Raw genomic sequence first — 17783 nt, 5'->3', positions numbered from 1 at the left:
GCCCCAGGATGGGGACCCCGGGTGCCCACCCAGGGATGCGTTTAAATGGGGTTTGTGGGTGGCACTTGGGTGCTGGGGTCCTCCCCAAGCCCAGGGGGGGTGCTGGGCTTCACCCCAGGGTCCCAACACCCTCCCAGCCTCGAGGGTCCGAGGTCACCTGTGGCCACCCGGGTGTGGGGATGGTGGCATCCCCCTGCCTGGTGCCACCAGGATGGCACCATCGTGGCACCCACCGTGTCCCAGCGTGGCCCCAGCACCCACCTCCCTCTGCCTGGTGACACCAGGGTGGCACCATCCCAGCACCCACCGCGTCCCAGCGTGGCCCCAGCACCCACCTCCCCCTGCCTGGTGACACCAGGGTGGCACCATCCCAGCACCCACCGTGTCCCAGTGTGGCCCCAGCACCCACCTCCCTCTGCCTGGTGACACCAGGGTGGCACCATCCCAGCACCCACCGTGTCCCAGCGTGGCCCCAGCACCCACCTCCCTCTGCCTGGTGACACCAGGGTGGCACCATCCCAGCACCCACCGTGTCCCAGTGTGGCCCCAGCACCCACCTCCCAGCACCCACCTCCCTCTGCCTGGTGCCACCGGGATGGCACCATCCCGGCGTGGCGCTGGGGGGTCCCATGGTGGTCCCGCACCCCTGCCGCGCCCTATGGGCACCAACCACGGCTGGAGCCATGTCCCGGCTTTAATTTCTAATTAAGCACTTCGTTATTAGCAGCTGGCCCCGCTGAATATTCAGCGGTGGTTGTGCAGCCTGTTGAATATGCATGAGCTGGCGTTGCCAGGCTGGGGGCTGCACCGCCTTCCCCTGCAGCTTCCGGGGGGGGGGGGGGGGGGGGGGCGCTTTTTTGGGGTACCGGGGTGATGCCGAGGCTGAAACGGAGCCAATTCATGGCAGGAATTCTGGCCCAGAGCGAGGCCCTGCCCCCCCCTCGCTCATGTCCCCCAAGCTGGGGGTACCGGGGGTGCTGGGGGACCCCAAACCAACCTCCTCTTGTGGGTGCTTCCCCCCTCCGGGGGGGCTTTTTTTTTGGGTGGGGGTGGGGGATAGGGTAGGGAAAGGGTGCGGGGACCTGGCTGAGGACCAGGGGGCTCGGGGGGGGTGGGTTGGTGTTCACAACCGCATCCAGATCTCCCCCTTTTCCCCACAAAATGGGGGTTGCTGTGGACCGCCCCCCCACACACACAGTGGGGTTGGGGGTGGGGGGGGGGAGTGTGGCCCCCCCCCCCGAGCTGCACCTCGTTCCCCTCGTCCCCACCTAATGAGCCCGAGTTAATGAGCAATTTGCAGGTGGATTTCTGGGCTGGGTTGGGTGGGAGCGCTGCAGTGGCGTAAGGAAGAGGTAGGGGGCAAGGTTTGGGGGTCTCAAGCCCCCCCCCCCCATCCCCTGGCTGTGTAAAGCCCCTCGGGTGACGCTGCCCACGCGGTGTCCCCCAGTGTCCCACGGGAGCACGCGGGGCTCGTGGCAGGCGGGAGATGGGGTGGAGGGGTTGGAAGCTCTGCCCCATGGCTGTGGGGTTGACCCCCCCCCCCAACCGCCCCCCCCCCAAATCCCCCAAGTCCTTGATGTGGCAGGTGGGGGTCAGAGCGTGGGGACACCCACGTCTCCGGTGGCGGCTGCACCCAGCGTGGATCCTTGGGGCCCGACCCCCACTTCGGGGACCCCTGGGTATTTGGGGGGGGGTGTCAGAGGGGAGAAGCCCCCCCCCTTCAGCCCCTGCTGGGGCGTTTCCCACCTACCAGGGCCTTGTCCCAGGGGACGTGGGGACATTTGTCCCTGTGGGTGCTGCCCTGTCCCCTCTGCGGTGGCAGCCGAGCGTGGAGGGCAGGAGCACCCCAAAACCCGCGGGGTGGGTGGCTCTGGGGGGGGTCGGGGGGGTCTTTCCCCGTGGTTGCCTGTGCGGTGCGTCTGTCCCCACGCGGTGGCACTATGTGACTGTGGCACGGGGGAGGGGGGCGCCACCAGGGCGAGGATGCTCAAAGCCTTGGGGGGTCTCGCTGCACCCCCCACTGGGTCGGGTTCTGAGGGGAAAGGGGGGTGTCGGGGGGGGCACCCACTCGCGGAGCTGCTGTGAGAGGGTTGGGGGTGTCCCGGGGGGACCCCAGGGAACTCGCTGCTGTGGGGATGGGGGGGGGGGGTGGCAGCAGGTGCGGGCTACGGGGTGGGGGTCGCATCCTCCCCGCAGCTGTGGGTCACGGTGGGGATGGAGGGGAGGATTTGGGGGGTCTGGGGGGACCTTGTGGGGCGTCTAAGGGGGTGGGGGGGGGCCCTGGGGTGATGGGTGTTTCAAGGGGGGCTGCAGCCTCCAAGCCAGCCTGGGGGGTGCTGAGGTCCTGGTGCTGGTACCAGATTGAGATCGAGGGTCTCCGGGGGTCCTGCTCCCCCAGACCCAGGGTCTCTGGGGGTCCTTGTCCCTAAACCAGGGGTCTCCAGGGGTCCTGGTCCCCTAAACCAGGGGTCTCTGGGGGTCCTGGTCCCCCAGACCAAGGGTCTCTGTTGGTCCTGGTCCCCTAAACCAGGGGTCTCCGGGGGTCCTGGTCCCCTAAACCAGGGGTCTCCGGGGTCCTGCTCCCCCAGACCGAGGGGCTATGGAGGTCCTGCTCCCCCAGGTCAGACCACACTGGGCTGCTCCAAAGGGAGCTGGGTTGGATGGTGCTGTGCCATGCCGGATGGGACCACCCAAACCGGGGCTATCCTAAAGCGGGACAGGGTGAGACCACCCGAACCGGGACCCCCCCCCCCAAACCGGGGCCAGATGGGACCACCCCGAACAGGGACCAACCCCCAAACCGGGGACCATCCTAACCAGGACAGGGTGAGACCACCCGAACCGGGACCACCTCGAACCGGGATCGGGTGGGACACCACCCCCACCCCCAACCACTTCCATACCCATCCATCCCTACCAGACCCGCCCTAAACCGGGTCCATCCCGGCCAGACCCGCCCTAAACCGGGGGCCGTACCGGGCTGGCCCGGTGCCAACGGCGCCGACGTCACTCCGGAGCGGCGCCGACCCCGTTTATAAGAACCAGCGCGGCTCGGGGGGCTCCGCAGGCGGCGGGGGAAGTGTGTGTGGGGGGGCAGCCGGTGCTCGCTTCGCCCGGTGGGTACCGGAGGCGGTGGGGGGAGGGGGAGGGGAGGTGGTGGGGGGGGTGTGTGATGGGCATGCGGCGGCGACGGCGACATGACGGTGCCGCTGCTGAAGATCGGGGCCGTGCTGAGCACCATGGCCATGGTCACCAACTGGATGTCCCAGACCTTGCCCTCGCTGGTGGGGCTCAACGGCACCGCCGTGTCCCGGGCCGGCACCTCCGAGAAGATCGTGAGTCGGCCCGGGACCCGGGAAGGGGGGGGAAGGGGGCGGGGGAAAGGGGTTGGGGGAGTTGGAGGGTTGGAAGGGTTGGGGGGATGCTCGGGATGCGGTGAGAGCTGCGCCACCGTTACCGGCACCCGCCGGGCTTGGGCGGCACCGGGATGCGGCTCATCGGCACCCCCGCTCTCCACCCCCCCGGGCATGGGGACCCCCCTCTACCTTTCCCTGGATCCCCCCCATCCTACCTTCCTCCCGGGATGGGGCTCGCTGGAACCCCCTGCTCCATCCCCCTGCCCCGGGCTTGGGGACGCCCCTCCACCTTCCCTTGGGGACCCCCCATCTTCCTCCCGGGATGCGGCTCACTGGGACCCCCCTTCTCCCCCTCCCCGGGGATGGAGACCCCCCTCTGCCTTCCTTTGGAGACCCCCATCTTCCTCCTGGGATGTGGCTCACTGGGACCCCCCTTCTCCCCCCCTCCCCGAGCATGGGGACCCCCTCCGTCTTCCCCCTGGATCCCCCCCATCCTACTTCCTTCTGGGATGTGGCTCACTGGCACCCCCCTTCTCCACCCCCCGGGCATGGGGACCCCCCTCCACCTTCCCCTGGGGACCCCCGTGTTCATGGGTCCCCCCCATCCTACCTTCCTCCCTGGATGCAGCTCACCAGGACACACCCCCCCCCCCCCCTCATTTTCCCTTCCTCATGGCAGGATGCACCAGGACCCCCCCTCTCCCAGTTCATGGGCACCCCACCCCATCCTCCCATTCCCCCCCCTCCCCGGCCACACTGGGGACCCCCCTGACACGGGACACCCCACTCCCACTTTCCTCCTGTGCAGGAGACCCCTCCTCTGCCGGGGATTCCCTGGGTGTGGGTACCCCCTCCCTGGGTATGGGGATCCCCCCCCCAGGCAGGGCATACCCCCCCCCCCCCCCATGGCAGCTGGTGTCCCCAGGGAGGATGAGGGTAGTCCAATGAAGGAGACCCCAGCAGGGGGCTTGGGGGCTGCTGGCCCCCTTTTTTCCCCCAATAGACCAAAGCTGGGCAATTCCCAGGGGCAGGACTTGGGGGGGTGGATGGGTTGGAACCCCCCAGGGCCCTGCTGCTCCCCATGGCCAGGGGGTCTTTTGGCCTGGGGAGGTGGGTGACCCTGGGTTCCTGGTGGTCTCACCAGGCTGGGTGCTCCCCCCCCCCAAAAAAAAAGGCAGTGGCACCCCAGATTTCCCCTGGGGCTTTATGGGCTCTGGCTCCGTCAGCCCTTGGGTGCAGACCCCGGTGAGAGCGGCGCTGGGTGGGCCGACATGAAAACAAGTTGGGAGCATTGGGGGGAGGTCGGGGGGCACCCCTTGGGGGTGGGGGATGTTTTGGGGGGCTGCAATGGCAGTGACAGGGCTGGGCTCCGGGTGATGCCGCAGGCACGAGCGAGCCCCTGGGGAGGGCTGGGCTGCGTGGCTGGTGCTGCTGGGCTTGGCTGGCACCCAGCCAGAGCTGGTGATGGGGGGGGGGAGGGGGGCATAATGGGGGGGCCACATCCTTTTTGGTAAGACCCCCCCCGCCAGTAACCAGAACCTCCCCATTTGGGGGGTCCTGGTGGGGAATTCTGCCAAGGCGGGTGCTTAGTGCTATTGCCAGCGCCACGCTGGGATGCCGGGGCTGGGGGGGGGATCTGCTTTGGGGGTGTTGGAGGAAGAAGCTGGCACAGCCCCCCCCCCCCCGAACCCCCTGGCATTTGGGCTGCCACCCGGCATTGTGTGCCCCCCACTCCCGGCAATGAGCCCCCCTCCCCCGGCAAAGCTGCTGGGAGACACTGGGCTGCTCCCCCCACCTTGGGGGGCTGCCAGTCCCCTGATTCCCCCACCTTGGGGGGGCTGCCAGTCCCAGTCGAGGTCTTTCCCTGCAGCCCTGGCAACATTCCCTAGGGATCCTTTTTTGGGGCTACCATTCCTGGCTGGGCTTCTGCTGAGGATGAGCGTGGTGGCCTTTGTCGCCGCAGCCCCCCACGCGTGGTGGTGGGGGTCTGCCACCGAAGAGGCAATCACGGTGCAGGGCAATTAGCGGCGCGCTCGGGGTAAAGCAGGCGCTGCTCTACAATAATTGGCTAATCATTAGTCACTCTTCGGTGTTGGGTATAAAAATCATTAATCACCGGGAAAGGGGAGCGCTGCTAATGCGGCTGGAATGGGCTGGCGCAGCCGCCCACGGGAGCCACCGCCGCGACGTGCCGGATCGTGGGGTGCCAGGGGCCACCGGCGCGGCCGTGGCAAAGAGCTGGCGTGCCGGTTGGGGAGCTGATATCCTGATATCCCACCAGGATTTAGCCAGGTTGGGCTTTTCCCTGGGATGCTGGAACAAACCGGTGCTCGCCTTTGGCTCCGGGCGCGGTGATGCCCGCTATGGCCTTTTGCTGTTTGGGAATGCTGGAAGTCTTTTCCTAGAAAACAGCGGATCCTTTCCTGCTGGGAGCTCCAGAGCTGGATTTGCCCATCCCAGCCTTGGTGCTCCCATCAGTGGCTCGTGGTGACACCGACACTGCGGCTCCTGGAGCCGGCAGCACTGCACTCCAGCTGGTGGCTGGGATAGACTGGAGCATCCTCCGGAGCATCCTCCAGCACATCCTCCGGAGCATTTTCTGGAGCATCCTCCGGAGCATTTTCTGGAGCATCCTCCAGAGCATTTTCCAGAGCATCTTCCAGCACATCCTCTGGAGCATCCTCCGGAGCAGCCCCTCTCCGGAAAGAGGGAGCAGAGGCACGAAGGAGCTTTTCCCTTTACCGCCTGTGCCGATGCGGGGTCTCCATGCTTCAGAGGATGCTTGGTGGGACCCCCATGCCTCCCCCCCCCCACTGGCCACTTTGCTGGAGCAAGGGGCTGAGTGAGGATTCCTGGCTGCTTGGGGATGCCCATATCCCCCATGAGAGGGGTTGGGGTGCTCTGAATTCTCCCCCCCCTCCCCCGGCTGTGGCTCTCCGGCATCTCGCTGCACCGCAGCTGAGGGTGTCAGCAGTTTCTCCTCTCCCAAGCTGTGAACAGGCAGCTTTCCCGGGGAGCTCTAATTAATAACCCAGTGACAGATTGCACAGGCTGCGTTTAACCTCATAATCCCGCCGGCAGCGGCAGCCGCCACCGCCAGGCCCCCGAGCCGCAGTGGGCAGGCGCGGGCAGCGTTGCCCTCCACCTCCATCCCTGGGGGGTTATCTGCAGGGGAAAAAAGCTGGATGCAGTTCTGGAGCTGCAACGGGAAAGCATCTTGCCCTGGGATCTGGCACTCACCCACGGATGCTCACCCACATCCCAGGGCCACTGGGGATGGACCCCAGGGTGTCTGCGCCGCGCCAAGAGGAGCGAGCTGGCAGGCGGAGGAGCTCTGCCAACCTCCAAATCGGTGGCTCGGAGCGCTGCCCGCGCTCATCCTGCCTGCCACGGGCTGCTGCCTGCCATTAATTATGCATTAGCCCTCTATAAAGTATTTATGGCCGCCTGCCGCTCAGCCAGCGCCAGGAGGGTCGCGGGTAAAGGGAAATGGTTCCTCGCCGACTGCAGATGCTCTGCCCAGCTCGCTCCCGGGATCTTGCATCTCAGTAGCTTTTCTTTTCAGGATGGGGGACGGAAAAATGATGCTTTTAGCGCACACGATGCTCCCAGCATCCCGAGGGTAGGAGATGAGGTGCTTGTGCTGTACCCAGAGCAGCTGGGAGCCCCTAATTTGGGGAGGTGGGAGCACCCAGCGCCGTGCATTAAGTCTTTCCCGACGTGTCTATCGATAGAATCGTGTGATGCGCTAATTAACCTGCCGTAGCAGCCAGTGACCGTCACCAGCGCCTGCCTCAGGGCTCGTTATCCCATGATGTGGCTCATCACCAGCTGGGGCTTCTGAGGGCTCCCGGCATCCCGTGCCGGCCAGGCTCCATCTCCTCCACGTCGGAGCTGGGCTGAATAAATCCTCTATTTATCCATCCCCCTCCCCTGCGATAACTCAGGGATTTGCTCAGTGATGGGCAAGTTTTACGCCGCCATCAGCTAATTTATCCTCGTCGCACGGGAGGTTGGAGCGGGGTGTTTAGCCAGCACCGTGTCCAATAAATCCCTTCGGATAGGAAACATGACGTTAAAACCACTGCGTGGAAAGGAAAGGAGCGTCCCTGGCTTGTTACGGGGAACAGATCATTTATCTTCGCCCGGCTCGGTGCAGAAGGGGCTGGGAGAGCGATGAGTTTGCTCTTGATCTTCATAATTAATAATTATGAATTACCCATGAAAGGCTAAATAGCCCAGTGCAAAAAACACCGATCTGTGGCGTGACTAAATCAAGTGAAAGGGAGGAGGAAGGGGTGTGTGTGTGTGCAGGGGACCTTCCTCTGCTTGGTTTTTGGGGGTGAGTGGGGCAAAAATGGGGGGGCAGTGGGAGGCTGCAGTGGTCATCCCCATCCTCAGCTGCGTGGGGAGATGGAAAGCACAACCCCAAGCCTGGATCCACCTGGAAAAGCTGCTGCTGGATGCAAAAAAAATGGGGTTTCCGAGGGCGGTGGGGCTGGTGGGATGCTCAGCCGGGGATGTGTGGGTATCCACCTGGGTACCCACCACCTGGGTACCCACCACCACCTGGGTACCCACCACCTGGGTACCCACCACCTGGGTACCCACCACCTGGGTGTCCACCGGGGCAGGGGGATGCGCTGATACTTCCCTGCCTCTGTCGAGGAGACATCTATATGTATGTATGTATGTACGTATATAAAAATAATTAGTACTCGTAGCTCCGGCTGTGGCAGAGGCAATTCCTGCCTCGGTGACTCCATTAGTGGGAAATACCAGCGGGCTGGGGGTGCGGGAGGAAGAAGAGGGATGCAGGGCTGGCTGGTGGGAGATGATGAAGAGCATTTCCTTGTCATCTCCTTCCATCCTGCTGCTTTATGGCTGGCGCGGGACCCACCGCAAAGCTGAAATCCCTGGATTCGGAGCAGAATGCTGCGGCGAAATGAGGCTGGGAGAAGGGTGGGGGGAGGCGGAATATAAAAATGACCTGGATAAAAAACGGGAAGGAAGGGAAAAGGCAAAGGGGCTCTGAGGTGATGGGATGCAGAGGAGCTCCACGGGGCGAGCAGGGCAGGGATGCGCTCAGCGCCAGACTTTTTGCCGGCACCGCACAGGGATGGGGATGGGATGGGGGTGGAGGTGGGGGTGGGGATGGATCAGGAAGGGTTTGATGGGCTCCTCCTGGCACTGGGACGTGGTCCCTTGCTGTTTTTTCCCCAGCCAGGTGACACTGAGAGGGAAGGATGCTCTAGCAGCTGCCCCAGCCCCTGTGGTTTTGGGGCGCATGTGGGCAGCTTGGGGGGGATGTGGGTGGCTCTGGGCATCCTTCAGGGCCCTGACATCCCCCCTCCTCTCTCCTACAGACCCTTTTCCAGAGCCCCGACGAGGGCTGGCAGGTTTACACCTCGGCGCAAGCCCCCGATGGCAAATGCCTCTGCACGGCCGTCATCCCCGTCCAGGGCACCTGCTCCCGCGACCTGCGCAGCCACCAGCTCCGCCAGCTCATGGAGAAGGTGAGCATCGGCCGGCCAGGCACTAATGAGCATCGCCGGCTAACAAGGTGGTCCATTTGCGGCTGGGAGGCCGCACAGCTTCACCCAGTAGCGTGGACCTCCGTGGTGGGGGAGCCCCTTGCAGCGTGGGTGCACCCCGGGGGTGTCCCATCGGCGTGCCAAGAGCCGGTACGAGCATCCTTAGCATTCCCGCATCCCGCTGTGGCAAGGGGCGTTGGCATCCTCCTGCCTGGTGTTTAGGTTTGCCGGAGGGATATCACTGCCACCGTGTCCACGGTGCCACCAGCACCTGGCCGTGCCCCCTCTGAGCCCACCGCAGGGATGAAATCCACCCGGAGGAGATAAATCCCAAGCAACCCCGTAAGGCAAATGCTGGGTTTAGTGGATCCTGGGTGGTTTCCCCCCGTGATCCCGGCAGAAACCAGGCGCCATCCCCTCCCCGCAGCAGAGCTATTTTAATTTCCCCCTGGTTTTTACCACGCCACGATTAAACTTTTATTCCAACGTGGCTGCAAAACCACCTCTTAAGCAGCTCCTTTCCGTGGTGGTGGCACCGTAAATACCAGCGGGTTTGGTGCTAATAAATAAAGAACCGTTTGAGGAACACGGTCACGTTCCCATGATTTGAAAGCCTGGAAATAAAATCACTTTCCCAGCTGCGGCAGATGAAATTAAAGAGTGGAAGCTCCTAGAGCAGGGCTGGGAAATGTGCGCTCGGGTGGTTTAAAAAACCAAATAACAGCTGAAGCAGGATGAGTAAAACGGGTTATTTTCCACATTAAAGCTGCAGGGGGATGAGTTTTCTCGCAAGCGTTTACATAAATGCCAGGAGCAGCGCATCCTCCGGCTCCCTGGGGATGGGGATGCCAGGGTGGGGTCTCCTTGGTGACCCCAGGCTGGTCCTGGGGGCTGCTTTTCCCTTCCCCATCCTTTCTCTGTCTCCGCAGCCCAAATTTCCTCAGTTCAGACCTCTTCATTAGCAGCAGGGAGCTGTGTTAATTAGACCCCCGCCCCATCCCACCACGCAGGTGCAGAACATCTCTCAGTCGATGGAGGTGTTGGACCTCCGGACCTACCGGGACCTCCAGTATGTGCGCAACACCGAGTCGCTGATGAAGGGCTTGGACTCCCAGCTGAAGGTGGCTGCTGAGAGCCAGAAGAGCCTCAATGCCAAGAGCTTCCAGGTGAGACCGTGCCCCTCCCCCACCCCCAATGCCTCTCGCACCCGTGGGACCAGCTGCTGGGTTGGGCAGCCTGGCTTGGAGCTCATGGTGCTGCGTGATGCTACACTGTGGGTGGGCACTGTGGCAAGGGTCCTGTGTGCAGGGGTGGTCCCAGGGCCGAGCATCCCTGTGGTGGTCCCAGGGCCGAGCATCCCTGCGGTGGTCCCAGGGCCGAGCATCCCTGTGGAGGTCCCAGTCCCTGAGCATCCCTGCGGTGGTCCCAGGGCCGAGCATCCCTGCGGTGGTCCCAGGGCCGAGCATCCCTGTGGAGGTCCCAGTCCCTGAGCATCCCTGTGGTGGTCCCAGGGCCGAGCATCCCTGTGGAGGTCCCAGTCCCTGAGCATCCCTGTGGTGCTCCCAGGGCCAAGCATCCCTGCGGTGGTCCCAGTCCTTGAGCATCCCTGTGGTAGTCCAAGGGCTGAGCATCCCTGTGGAGGTCCCAGGGCTGAGCATCCCTGTGGAGGTCCCAGTCCCTGAGCATCCCTGCGGTGGTCCCAGGGCCGAGCATCCCTGTGGAGGTCCCAGTCCCTGAGCATCCCTGTGGTGGTCCCAGGGCTGAGCATCCCTGTGGTGGTCCCAGGGCCGAGCATCCCTGCGGTGGTCCCAGTCCCTGAGCGTCCCTGTGGTGGTCCCAGGGCCGAGCATCCCTGCCGTGGTCCCAGGGCTGAGCATCGCTGTGGTGCTCCCAGGGCTGAGCATCCCTGTGGAGGTCCCAGTCCCTGAGCATCCCTGTGGTGGTCCCAGGCTTTGAGCATCCCTGCGGTGGTCCCAGGGCTGAGCATCGCTGTGGTGCTCCCAGGGCTGAGCATCCCTGTGGAGGTCCCAGTCCCTGAGCATCCCTGTGGAGGTCCCAGTCCCTGAGCATCCCTGCGGTGGTCCCAGGGCCGAGCATCCCTGCGGTGGTCCCAGTCCCTGAGCATCCCTGTGGTGCTCCCAGGGCTGAACATCCCTGCGGTGGTCCCAGTCCCTGAGCATCCCTGCAGTGGTCCCAGTCCCTGAGCATCCCTGCGGTGGTCCCAGGGCCGAGCATCCTTGTGGAGGTCCCAGGTCCGAGCATCCCTGTGGAGGTCCCAGTCCCTGAGCATCCCTGTGGTGGTCCCAGGGCCAAGCATCCCTGCGGTGGTCCCAGTCTTTGAGCATCCCTGCGGTGGTCCCAGGGCCGAGCATCCCTGCAGTGGTCCCAGGGCTGAGCATCCCTGCGGTGGTCCCAGGTCCAAGCATCCCTGGGGCGGTCCAGGTGGCTGAGCACCCCTGTGGGGCTCCCGGGGTCTGAGCATCCCTGCGGTGGTCCCAGGGCTGAGCATCCCTGCGGTGGTCCCAGGGCCGAGCATCCCTGTGGTGGTCCCAGGGCTGAGCATCCCTGCGGTGGTCCTGGGGCTGAGCATCCCTGTGGTGCTCCCAGGGCCAAGCATCCCTGTGGAGGTCCCAGTCCCTGAGCATCCCTGCGGTGGTCGCAGGGCCGAGCATCCCTGTGGTGGTCCCAGGGCTGAGCATCCCTGTGGAGGTCCCAGGGCCGAGCAACCCCGCAGTGATCCCAGAGCTGAGCATCCCTATGGCACCTGAGCATACAGCGTGGATGCACAGTGCAGGACTGGGACAGGGTGCCCAGCCACGATGGCTGCACCGTGTGCATGGCAAACCGAGCCGGGGCCACATCCTGCTGCCTCTCTGGATCCTGTGGGGAGAGCTGTGCCCGTGACAGGACAGCAGAGATGGCCAATTCCCAGCCCATCTGGCTGCAAATCGACACGTTTAATTAAACGAAACACGGTTCTTCCTTGGCAAAGCCATGATTTCCACCTGACGGGTGACAGCCGTCAGCGCCCCGCGCTGATCGATGCAGCCGGCCAGTCGATGCTGTCCGTGCTGCAGCAGCTTTGCACCCCCAAGAAATCCCATTACTGCCCTCCCGCTGGGGCACTGGTTTATTTTGGGAACCTCAGGGCTTCATCCTGACAGCTAAAAGAGTGTTTCTGTCTCGGGAGCGGCTGGTTCTTGGCACTGAAACAGGATGGAGGATGCTCGGGTGGACGCTGGGCGCTGACAGTTGCAGAGATGAGACATTGATTAAACATCTGAGCTGCAGCAAATGTCTCGGCTGGTTTAATCACAGCAGGAGGTGCTGAGCCCTGTGACCGGGATGCAATCCCACCGAGACATGGGAATGCTGGCCCTGTGATACTGTCCCAAAATGAAAAAGGAGGAGGGAGGAAAGGTGCTGGTGAGCCAGGATTGTTCCTGGGAAAATCCACTAAGCCATGGGACAGTGAGCGGGGCCAGGGGCTGCAGAGCAGGATGGAGGTGCTGGCTGTGGATTTGCAGCGTCCTTGAGTGAAGGAGACTCGGTGGAGTGGCTTGCAGCCAGGGCCAGCTTGCTGCCGTGCTTCCCCCGCATCGCTTCCCTGCCATGCTGGTGCGGTGGCTGGCACCAGCCTGGCAGGATCGAGTGGGCCTCCTGGGGTCTGAGCATCCCTGCAGGGCCTGGAGGTCCAAGCATCCCTGCAGGGCTCCTGGGATCCGAGCATCCCTGTGGTGGTCCCAGGGATGAGCATCCCTGTGGTGATCCCAGGGCCAAGCATCCCTGGGGCGGTCCAGGTGGCTGAGCATCCCTGCAGGGCTCTCAGGGTCCGAGCATCCCTGCAGGGCTCCCGGGGTCCCAGCATCCCTGTGTGGTGGTCCAAGGGCTGAGCATCCCTGGGGCGGTCCAGGTGCCTGAACATCCCTGTGGGGCTCCCGGGGTTTGAGCATCCCTGTGGGTCTCCGGGGGCTGAGCATCCTGGCAGGGCTCCCAGGGTCTGAGCATCCCTGCAGGTCTCCGGGGGTCCCAGCATCCCTGTGATGGTCCCAGGGATGAGCATCCCTGTGGTGGTCCCAGGTCCAAGCATCCCTGGGGCGGTCCAGGTGGCTGAGCACCCCTGTGGGGCTCCCGGGGTCTGAGCATCCCTGCAGGGCTCCCGGGGCCCAAGCATCCCTGCGGGGTTCCTGGGGTCTGAGCATCCCTGGGGGACTCCTGGGGTCTGAGCATCCCTGTGATGGTCCTGGGGCTGAGCATCCTTGTGGTGTTCCCCAGGCCAGGCATCCCTGTGGCACTGCCGGTGCCTAAGCATCCCTGCAGGGCTCCCAGCACCGGGCATCCCTGTGCTGGTCCTGGGGCTCAGCACCCCTGCGGCAATCCCAGAGCCGAGCATCCCTGCAGTACACAGGGTGCTCTCATTCCCCCAGAACTAGCACTGCACCCTCCTGCATCCCTCCTGTGTAAAGCATCGCTCTGTGGCCAGATCCTGCCTGGCTCCCGCTCTGCAGAGCGAGGCGATAACATCGGCTGCTGGTGATTCATTAGCTACGGCTCCCTGAGCAAAGCCTTCTAATTGTTATTAATTACCAGCCTAGGGAATAGGGCTCATCTCTTGTGTGTTAACGAGGCCACGGGATCAGGGCCGCTGTGCTGGGGGCATCCAGAGGGATGGACAGGCATGGATGGGGCCAAGCATCACCAGGCCTAAATTAAGGGATTAATTGAAAGGGGGGTGGGTTGGGTTGGGGTTTTTTTTCACTGAAACAGGAACTCAAGGACAAGATGACGGAGCTGCTGCCCCTGATGCCCGTCCTGGATCAGTACAAGTCAGACACAAGGCTGATCGTGCACCTGAAGGAGGAGGTGAGGAACCTCTCCGGGAGCTTGCTGGCCATCCAGGAGGAGATGGGCGCCTACGACTACGAGGAGCTGCAGCAGCGGGTGCTGCTGCTGGAGGCACGGCTGCACGCCTGCATGCAAAAACTGGGTACGACCCCCACCCCCAGGCAGGGATGCAGGGGTCCCTCCGGGTGGGGGCAGGGCAGGCAGTGCTGCCAGCTTCCCATTTCTGAGAGCCCAGCCCTGCCTGCGGCTGCCGTGCGCTCTGCCCACGTGCTCGCCGGACCTCCTGTTCTGCTGCACTGCCGATATCTTCCGAATAATAATAATCCTGGCAGCCCAGCATCCTCCAGTATGTGCCGACGGGGAGTTTACTGGTGCGGCTGGGCGCTGGGATAGGGCAGGAACCACTTTTCCTTGCTCAGGAATAGCTGCCAGAGCCCAGCGGTGTTTTTTCTTAAGGATTCCCCATCCTGCTGCCCTGTCCCCCGGCTCCTGAGACTCCTGGGGCTCCCTGCGGTGAAGGAGAACCCTGGTCCCACCCCATGATGCCCACGGGACTGGGGGGAACTGGGCAATGTGATGGTCCTGGTTGCCCTTCCCTAATTCCAAACTCTTTTCCCTTATCCCAGGCTGTGGGAAGCTGACGGGTGTCAGCAACCCCATCACCATCCGTGCGTCGGGCTCCCGCTTCGGGTCGTGGATGACCGACACGATGACACCCAGTGCCGACAGCCGGGTGAGTGGCAGGGGCACCCACCGGGATGGGGGGACAACCCAGCCTGGCCTCCCTGTGGCTCCTGCGTGGCTGGATTCTGGGGGGTCTCTCCATAAAACTCTCCCAGACCCCAGCAGAGGGGAATTTTGGAGGGGGGCAGCTCCTGGCTCTGAATTTTTGCAAAAGCCCAGCACCCCTCAGGTGCCGTGTCCCCTGCAACCCACCTGCCTCGTGCTGCGGTGTCGCTCCTGGCTGTGCCCCCATGGGGACACATCCCTGGGGTGCACGCTGCTTGTGCACACTGCTTGGGGTCCAGACACCATGGTGCATGCTCCCTGGGGTGCACACTGCTTGTGCATGCTTCTTTGGGGTCCAGGCACCATGGTGTGTGCTCCCTGGGGTGCACGCTGCTTGTGCACGCTGCTTGTGCACACTGCTTGGGGTCTAGCACCATGGTGCATACTCCCTGGTGTGCACGCTGCTTGTGCACGCTGCTTGTGCATGCTGCTTGGGGTCCAGCACCTTGGTGCATGCTACCTGGGGTGCACGCTGCTTGTGCATGCTTCTTGGGGTCCAGCACCATGGTGCGTGCCTCCTGGGGTGCACGCTGCTTGTGCACACTGTTTGGGGTCCAGCACCATGGTGCATACTCCCTGGGGTGCACACTGCTTGTGCATGCTTCTTTGGGGTCCAGGCACCATGGTGTGTGCTCCCTGGGGTGCACGCTGCTTGTGCACGCTGCTTGGGGTCCAGCACCATGGTGCATACTCCCTGGGGTGCACGCTGCTTGTGCACGCTGCCTGGGGTCGAGCACTTTGGTGCGTGCCTCCTGGGGTGCATGCTGCTTGTGCATGCTTCTTGGGGTCCAGGCACCATGGTGTGTGCTCCCTGGGGTGCACGCTGCTTGTGCATGCTGCTTGGGGTCCAGGTACCATGGTGCATACTCCCTGGTGTGCACACTGCTTGTGCACGCTGCTTGGGGTCCAGCACCTTGGTGCGTGCCTCCTGGGGTGCACACTGCTTGTGCATGCTTCTTGGGGTCCAGGCACCATGGTGTGTGCTCCCTGGGGTGCACGCTGCTTGTGCACGCTGCTTGGGGTCCAGGTACCATGGTGCATACTCCCTGGGGTGCACACTGCTTGTGCATGCTTCTTTGGGGTCCAGGCACCATGGTGTGTGCTCCCTGGGTTGCACGCTGCTTGTGCACGCTGCTTGTGCACACTGCTTGGGGTCCAGCACCATGGTGCGTGCCTCCTGGGGTGCACGCTGCTTGTGCACACTGTTTGGGGTCCAGCACCATGGTGCATACTCCCTGGGGTGCACACTGCTTGTGCATGCTTCTTTGGGGTCCAGGCACCATGGTGTGTGCTCCCTGGGGTGCACGCTGCTTGTGCACGCTGCTTGGGGTCCAGCACCATGGTGCATACTCCCTGGGGTGCACGCTGCTTGTGCACGCTGCTTGTGCATGCTGCCTGGGGTCGAGCACCTTGGTGCGTGCCTCCTGGGGTGCACACTGCTTGTGCATGCTTCTTGGGGTCCAGGCACCATGGTGTGTGCTCCCTGGGGTGCACGCTGCTTGTGCACGCTGCTTGTGCACGCTGCTTGGGTCCAGGCACCATGGTGCATGCTCCCTGGGGTGCCTTGGTGCATGCTCCTTGAGGTGCACGCTGCTTGTGCACGCTGCTTGGGGTCCAGCACCTTGGTGCGTGCCTCCTGGGGTGCACGCTGCTCGTGCACCTGGGGTGCACCCCACCTGGGATGCCCGTGCCAGGGTGCCCGCTCGCTGGGGTGCCAACCCTCTGCTCCATTGCACGTAGGGGACGCGCTGTCTCTGCAGGCTGGGGAACCCAATCAAGCCGGCTGCTTTTAGCGAAGCATTAACAATTAACCAAGCAGTTGATCCAGAACCCCCAGTTCCAAGGGGGGAAGCTGGGAAAACGGTGTATCCCGGCGTGTGCTGGGGTGGGGGGCTGTGGGGGGGGTGGGTGATGTCTGGCTGTCCTGGGGGCTCATCGTGGGGGGGATGGGGGGAGGGGAGCCCCATTTGGGCCGAGCACCCCATAACCAGAGCCCGCTGCAGGTGTGGTACATGGACGGTTACTACAAAGGGCGACGCGTCTTGGAATTTCGGACCTTGAACGATTTCGTGACGGGGCAGAATTTTGTGCAGCATCTTCTCCCGCATCCCTGGGCCGGCACCGGCCACGTGGTCTTCAACGGGTCCCTCTACTACAACAAATACCAGAGTAACATCGCGGTGAAGTACCACTTTCGTTCCCGCAGCGTCTTGGTGCAGCGGAGCTTGGCCGGCGCCGGTTACAACAACACTTTCCCTTATTCTTGGGGTGGTTTCTCTGACATCGATTTCATGGTGGACGAGAACGGCCTTTGGGCCGTCTACACCACCAACCAAAATGCCGGCAACATCGTGGTGAGCCGGGTGGATCCCCAAACGCTGGAGGTCCTGAGGAGTTGGGACACGGGTTACCCCAAACGAAGCGCCGGAGAATCCTTCATGATCTGCGGGACCCTCTACGTCACCAATTCCCACCTGGCCGGTGCCAAGATTTATTTTGCTTACTACACAAACACTTCCAGCTACGAATACACGGATATTCCCTTCCATAACCAGTATTCCCACATATCCATGCTGGACTACAACCCGCGGGAGAGGGTGCTCTACACCTGGAACAACGGCCACCAGGTCATCTACAACGTCACGCTCTTCCACGTCATAAAGACGTCGGGGGAACTGTGACCCCATCTTCCCACGCCGGACTCCTCTGCTCTCCCTCCTCCAGCTTTTTGGTTTTCTACACGTCAGCCTCGGCCATTCTCTAGGGGACGGAGCCTTCCTCCTCCTCCTCCTCTTTGATTTGTATTTTTTTTTTTTTTTTAATATATATTCCTTCGGTTTCATCCCGCGGGTCATGGCGCATGGATCACTTCTGCCTTCATTTGAGCTGACCTCGGTTGGGTTTTTTTTCATTCTTTTTCTTTTTTTATTATTTATTTTCGATTGGCATCTTTATTTTGACAGCAAATAAAACCAGGCTCTTTGACGTTTGATGGGGCTTGTGCTGATATTTCCCCCCCCCCTGAATTTTTTAAAAAATTATTATGATTTGTCATTTGATGGCTCTGTTTCTCCCCCTCCCCCTTTTTTCTGCATCCCCTCTGTCATCTCCAGCCCCCTCCCAGATGCGCCGGCAGCCAGCGATGTTGTTTATGGGCATGTTTAATGCATGCGGGTGCGGCGCTGGGGAAATTACAGCAGAGCTGGGTGAGGCCAGGAGGAAGGGAAGGGAAATAAATGATGGAGCAGCTGCAGCAAGC

The 17783-nt window shown here is 62.9% G+C and overlaps 1 protein-coding gene across 1 annotated transcript; it reads left to right on the top strand.

The window, feature by feature from the left end:
* Positions 1-3166: 3166 nt before the first annotated feature.
* Positions 3167-17495, top strand: OLFM2 (olfactomedin 2). The gene is made up of 6 exons (XM_055699997.1): positions 3167-3335; positions 8723-8872; positions 9901-10056; positions 13658-13877; positions 14362-14468; positions 16528-17495. Exons 1-6 carry the CDS (start codon positions 3198-3200, stop codon positions 17203-17205), a joined length of 1449 nt encoding a protein of 482 aa, XP_055555972.1. The 5' UTR covers positions 3167-3197; the 3' UTR covers positions 17206-17495.
* The last annotated feature ends 288 nt before the right edge of the window (positions 17496-17783 follow it).

This window comes from Falco cherrug (genome assembly GCF_023634085.1).
Source record: "Falco cherrug isolate bFalChe1 chromosome 11 unlocalized genomic scaffold, bFalChe1.pri SUPER_11_unloc_3, whole genome shotgun sequence".
Classification (NCBI taxonomy): Eukaryota; Metazoa; Chordata; class Aves; order Falconiformes; family Falconidae; genus Falco; species Falco cherrug.
Note: the sequence above shows the minus strand (reverse complement) of the source record. Positions and strands in the feature narration are given on the sequence as shown.

What these genes read in the sequence shown, in the direction of transcription:
- OLFM2 (XM_055699997.1), top strand. Translation starts at nt 3,198, where the DNA reads ATGACGGTGCCGCTGCTGAAGATCGGGGCCGTGCTGAGCACCATGGCC. An exon ending in TCAATGCCAAGAGCTTCCAG is followed by an intron (nt 10,057 to 13,657) that starts GTGAGACCGTGC and finishes TCACTGAAACAG; the next exon opens with GAACTCAAGGACAAGATGAC. An exon ending in CGCCTGCATGCAAAAACTGG is followed by an intron (nt 13,878 to 14,361) that starts GTACGACCCCCA and finishes CCCTTATCCCAG; the next exon opens with GCTGTGGGAAGCTGACGGGT.